Raw genomic sequence first — 6281 nt, 5'->3', positions numbered from 1 at the left:
TGTCCAGCTGTGTTTGTCTCGTTATCTATGATTATCCTGTGTATTTATAGTCCTGTCTGTTCAGTTTGTTTTTGTCTGATCTACTCGGTACTCCTCAGTGTCGCCCTGCCATGTCTTGACGTCTTCATTAAAGACATATATTTGAGTTTACATCCTTGTCTGCGTGTTCCTGTTTCCTCCTCGTGTGTGCACCGTGACAATGTTCTATAATTTTTTTTTTTTTAAATGAATGAGTGAAATAAGGTCTGTGGTAAACAGCTTGACAAACCTTGATTTTATACAATGCAAATTACACTCACCCATGCAGAAAACACAAATTTTTAAAATGTTTATTTTTCAATATAATATATAGGAATGCTTGAGGTGTGTGTGCAGTTTACATTGGACAACAAAATGCCAAAGTATAGCTATTTTTAACACAGACCAGAAAAGATGCCCCCCCCCCCCCCCCCCAAAAAATAAAAAAAATAATAATAATCATTATTACAACATCAAGAGCAATAATCACCAATGATTTTGTCATGATATTACATTCACTAAGGAGTCCCTGTGTTTTTCCTTTCTAGGCTATTTACGTTATGCAGTTTTTGTGTAAATACACATACAGTACATGATCAGCATTAAACAGCCTGTGTAAATCATTTTAAAGTCTACAGTATTGTGATTGAAGAAACTGGTTATATTTAAATATTTGACAAAACAACAGAAACGTTTAATAAGGTAATTATATTACATAATATTATAAAAATTGCCCTTACAAAGGTAAACAATGCTCCTGGAAGTCTATTCCGGGGGCAAATATTGCCCCACAATGGAAAAGTTAATTTCTGACCCTGGCAGCGATTGAGAGACAGAGAGAGAGAGCGAGAGAAGTTTGAAAACGACCAGGGTCATTCTAGCCATTCATTCAGGGCTGTTCTGGCCTTTAACTGAAACAAATAAAACATTAGGCTGTGGAGGTTTAGTCTCTTGAAAATGCAGAGAACATTCTTAATATGGATTGATTGGGTGCCACCTAGAGTTGACATGAGATGACACGTGTAGGTTTTAATTCATGCCACTGACACTAGGGGGCTTCCTATGCGGAAGTCAACAGGCACCGAGCTTCTTCCTGTAAGTGCTGGGACTAATCTGTACAAACTGACATCTTCTGATTGATCGATCACACCAGCCATGTCGAAGAACACAGTGTCCGATCGATTCAGAAAGGTTGATGTGGATGAGTACGACGAAAACAAGTTTGTCGACGAGGAGGACGGCGGAGAGAATCAGCTAGGTCCGGATGAGGCTGAGGTGGATTCTCTCATCAGATCATATCCTTTCAGTCCCACTTTTACTGTTACTTTCCATAGATTTCCTGCTTCCTTTCAGTGTAGCATACTGATTAGTCGTCTTCTGAAAGCGTTTGATATGTTGCTGTTGAATTTCTATAATACGATTATTTCTGTCCTGTCGTCCAGACATGGGTGTGGTAGTTAGTGAGTCACTTCATTCATTGACAATATGCACATTGTCAGCACAAGATTGCACTGCGGATCCCACTGTTTGGGTTTTTTAAAACCGCTGGATTACAGCTGTAATGTTTAAAGTACAACACGTGAAGCTGTATCTTATAGATGTGGCAATTACTTAGAATGAGGTTGCTGTAGAAACACTTCCGGATGCCACCGACTTCCGGTTGCACGGGTTCTTTTTAATTCTTCACACCTTCTAATATGTACTTTCCGACAACTTTTAATAGTTTATGTATAGTTTTAATTGAGGAGTGAATGTTATTCGTTGCTAGATGTGATTTTCCTGAGCGCATGATACAGGGAACCTGATGGGAGCTCTGCAGGCAGTACTGAAGAATCCACCCATCAACACCAAGAACCAGAATGTGAAGGTGAGTTAAAGCTGAAGTATCTCAAAAAATATCTGAATGATGAATGAATGAATGCCCCTCCATTGCCCTCAACAATATTCAAAGGCCCCATGACTTTTCCTGTTGTTCAGGATTTACAGGATAGGGATTAATGCTAAAAGTCTTATTAATTGCATTTGCTACCTGATAAAATATTTTAGAGCTTGGTTTAACTATAAACTATAACTGTTTTTCACAATGATTTTTCTAGAAAAAGATCTATTTCGTAATGTTTTCCAAAAATATGGGATTATTACTGGTTCTACAAAAAAAAAAAAAAAAAAAAAAAAAAACAGTTGTTGATGGGGTGAATTGGAAAAAAATTAAAATTGGTTTTGGTTTTTTAAGTTTATGCTTGTTTTGTTTTATTTTAAATCATTTTATGTCATCTTGAGGCCCCTTTAAATATTTGCTGAGGTCCCCTAGCCCCTTGAAAAATCATGGAAATTAATAAAAATCTACTGGGGCACTGGGGCAGTTTAATTGACAGTTACAGTGTAAGCCTAAGGCACATAATTTCTACACAATAAAGAAATGGCATAAATCTATATTTTTTTCCGTTTCGGTTTAAAAGCTAAAAAAACAGCTAATTTTAGCAAAAAAAACCCCCAGCTAAAACCAGCTGGTTCATCACAAAATTAGCCACAAAATTAGATTTAGCCAACAAAAAAAAAAAGGCCTTGGACCTTCTTTTCTAATGATTTTGATACATTATGTATATTTTTAAATATTATAAATAAGTGTAATTTATATAATGTTTGTGTAAAATTCACATTTAGCATTTGTATATTTAGTTAAAATTCACTTATTTAGATGGCCATAAAGGATTGGATGTGTATAAAAACCGTATAACATCTCAAATGAATGGAATCATGATATGTTTTCAAGGGTAGTTCATTGTGTGTGTGTGTGTGTGTGTTTGTTTGTTTGTTTGCAGGAACGGGCTGAAGGCCTCATGTTGAAAGTGCTGAGCTCTTTCAAGACTAGTGATATAGAAAAGGCTGTTCAGTCTCTGGATAAGAGTGGAGTCGATCTCCTGATGCAATACATCTACAGAGGCTTTGAAAGACCCTCAGACAACAGCAGCGCCATCCTACTGCAGTGGCATGAAAAGGTAAATACATTTCTTTAAAGGAATAGTTCACCTAATGATGAAAATCTTTAGGATATAGGATATCTTGGAATGGTGTCACATAGGACCATTGCAAACCCAAATTCTGTGGTTCTCTGTCTGTATAGGCTCTCTCAGCTGGTGGCGTGGGCTCCATCGTCAGAGTGCTCACGGCCAGGAAGACTGTGTAAACTTCAGCACCGAGGCAGGGTTGGCGGAGGGACTGGCTGGCACAACCCCTCGTGGTCTGGTTTCTGCCCACACTGCCAAACTGTGGAGGATGTCCAGTCAATTTAGCTTTTTTTAAAAAAAACGCTCAAACATTACAGTCCCATTTGGATTTCTTGCAGTGAAGATAAGCACCTTGGATCGATGTTAACAGAATGGTGATGAGAAAATGTTAATGTTGACCTCAGTAGATATTAAGCACAGACATTTTAGCTATTATCAAAGGAAACATCTCTTTACTCTTCATGTACTTCACATTCTCATACCTTTCCTGATGTAAAGTCTCAAAAAAACAGAACAAACAGTACATGTAATTGCATGACTAAATCTTTACAGTCATGTTATTACAGTGGTATGTGATGCTACTCTGGAGTTGTTTTTTGTTTTAAAGGGATAGTCCACCCAAAAATGTAAGTTATGTCATCACTTACTCAGCCACCTAACTTGTATGACTGGAATATAAAAGAAGATATTTTGAAGTCCCAAGAACATTCCATGTTTTCTTTTGTGTTGCACAGAGGAAAGAAAGTCAAACACATTAGGATGAGGTTGAATACATGATGACAGCACTTTCATTTTTGAGTGAGCCGTCCCTTTAAGAAGGTGATCAAGCTTTAGTTTGTAGTATTCTTACATTACACTTCTTCATCTGCTTCTTTTTAATACATAATCAGAGTTGGTCTATGGAACATGCCAAGATCAGTATTTGCTTTTTCCTATTATATTTAAGTTCAGAGCTGGTTGTTGAATCTAGCCTTATATGAACACCTGTGCTTTCCAGCTCAAATTCTTGTGATCAGAGTGCTTATATTCCAGTCCCTTCAGTAAATCATGCTGTTTCTAGCATCTCTTTGGTCTCATATCATACCGGCATCACATCAGGGAATAACTTTTCTTAAGTTGCCAAAAACGTTTTTATTGTCATAATTGTTGATTAATACTAGTGTGTTTTTGTACACTCTACAAAAACTATGAGCTTAATTTTTTATAACGCCGAGTATTATTAGATTGTCCAACAAAAGCTTATGTGTATTTTGATCACAGCATTTTTGAACTGTATTAGATGTTAGCAGTTGTAGAACGATTAACATCAACATGTACTTTGAACTCAGACTTTATGTCAGGTGCTGATGATATAGCTAACCTCTGAGACACACAAGTGTGTGTGTACTCTCACAATTTCCACCAAACACAGCTAGCACTCAAGCTGCGATGGAGAATTTAGCTTCCACTGTGGTCTGCTTGTTTTTGCCATACTTGAAGCCACACATAAACAACCCTAGGAAGTCTCCACTTGTTCATTTACGATTCCAAGTGAATGTTGAGTTTGCATCACACCAGTTAATCATATGGTTAAGAGCAAAAATTATGAAATAGTTTACCAACTGCCTTATAAAATGTTCCTTTTATATTGTATGGTCCTTTTGAAAAATAAATGAAATGAATACAAACTGTCACTTCTTTTCCATCTTTGTAGACTAATTTGTAGATTATACAAACTTAAAGGCCTGTTTGAGGTGCGTGAGAGATGTTTGTCTGCAGTGTGACAGTTATTATAGTTCTTTAATATTTAAATCATTAAAAAAAAATCCATTCTATGAAATAAAAGAGATTTAAAATAAAAAACTTAATTTAATTATAGCTTGTTGCCAAGGCACCATTTCTCATTTTATTTTAGTTTAATGATGTGCTAAAATAACTGAAACTCAAATAAATAAAAAATGAACTATTTACAATAATAATAATGATGAAAATGATCCATTCCTCCAGTGGAAAAGTCCATCACCTGTTGTCCTCTCATATAAAAATCAACCAATATATTTGTTTAGAACTGTTTTGGACAGTTTTCGCTTGTAAATGGTGTTTGACCTGTGCATATTTCTCTCCTGGTTCAGGCGAGATGACTTTTTCACTGGAGAAAGCAATATTTTTGACAGAGGACTTTTGGTTTTAGCCAGAAACCAATTGAAGTAAAAGAACATCTTAATCATGGATTTGTTTCTTATAAATGCGCAGCTTTTCACTTCAAAAGACATTAATTAATTAACTGGAGTCGAGTGGGTTACTTGTAGATTATTGTGATGTTTTTATCAGTTTGGACTCTCATTCTGACGGCACCCATTCACTGCATAGAATCCATTGGTGAGCAAGTAATGTAATGCTAAATTTCTCCAAATCTGTTCAAAGAAACAAACTCGTCGTCATGTTGAATGGCCCGAGGGTGAGTACTTTTTCTCTTTTTTTTTTTTGCCAAAATATGCACTGATGTTATTTTGCTTAGGGTTTTTCATATCAGTCACATGGGAGCGATGTTTCCTTTACAATTATATGCACTGTACTTTGTAGATGCAAAATGTTTATATCTAAAAAATGTGGGTCAAAAGTGGCATCATGTAACAAGTTCAAAGATCAATGATAATATATTTGGAGTGAATGTCCTTTGGAAATATTGATAAAGAAGTTATTTAGATTTATTGGGTTTGTGATTTCATGGGAACGAAGCACTCCTTATTCCAGGTCATTGATCCACAGCAATAACGGCCTAACAGAAATCAATAACACAATGTTTACTGTTTATTTTGATGTCTTAGAAACCAATGGATCCAAAAAAATATATATTATAGAGAAAAGAGGTCCTACATTTGGCATTCCTGATGTCTTATGTAAGACTGAGAATCAGAGCAGGAGTGGGTGGAAAACTATGAATTAATACAGTCTTAGACAATACAGCAAGATATGCTGCTGATTGCATTCAAATGTAATTCAAATAATCAAAACCAAGATTTCAAAGAAAAGGATTAAAAGTTTTAGGTCTGTTCCCAAAAAGAAGACCTACTTGTATATTTGATCACAAACAGTTGTTTATTGATATCAGGTATGACTACCAGGAACTGAATGCTGATAACAATCACCTGGAAATCTGCCAGTTTCACTTCTTCGCAGTAAAGGGCAATGACACTGGGTTTTTTGTTTGTATCTTTTTCTTTCTTCTGGATATAGCCTATTTTTACCTCCAACATTTACAAAAAGCTGATTTAA

At 35.8% G+C, this 6281-nt stretch overlaps 1 protein-coding gene across 1 annotated transcript; it reads left to right on the top strand.

The window, feature by feature from the left end:
• Positions 1-1099: 1099 nt before the first annotated feature.
• Positions 1100-4698, top strand: LOC306881120 (actin-related protein 2/3 complex subunit 5-A-like). The gene is made up of 4 exons (XM_079435036.1): positions 1100-1314; positions 1814-1885; positions 2841-3017; positions 3143-4698. Exons 1-4 carry the CDS (start codon positions 1174-1176, stop codon positions 3203-3205), a joined length of 453 nt encoding a protein of 150 aa, XP_079291162.1. The 5' UTR covers positions 1100-1173; the 3' UTR covers positions 3206-4698.
• The last annotated feature ends 1583 nt before the right edge of the window (positions 4699-6281 follow it).

The sequence above is a fragment of the Barbus barbus genome (genome assembly GCF_936440315.1).
Source record: "Barbus barbus genome assembly, chromosome: 15".
NCBI classification, from domain to species: domain Eukaryota; kingdom Metazoa; phylum Chordata; class Actinopteri; order Cypriniformes; family Cyprinidae; genus Barbus; species Barbus barbus.
Note: the sequence above shows the minus strand (reverse complement) of the source record. Positions and strands in the feature narration are given on the sequence as shown.

Coding starts and splice junctions, on each gene's coding strand:
- LOC306881120 (XM_079435036.1), top strand. CDS start 1,174: ATGTCGAAGAACACAGTGTCCGATCGATTCAGAAAGGTTGATGTGGAT. Junction 1,886..2,840: donor CCAAGAACCAGAATGTGAAG/GTGAGTTAAAGC, acceptor GTTTGTTTGCAG/GAACGGGCTGAAGGCCTCAT. Junction 3,018..3,142: donor TACTGCAGTGGCATGAAAAG/GTAAATACATTT, acceptor CTGTCTGTATAG/GCTCTCTCAGCTGGTGGCGT.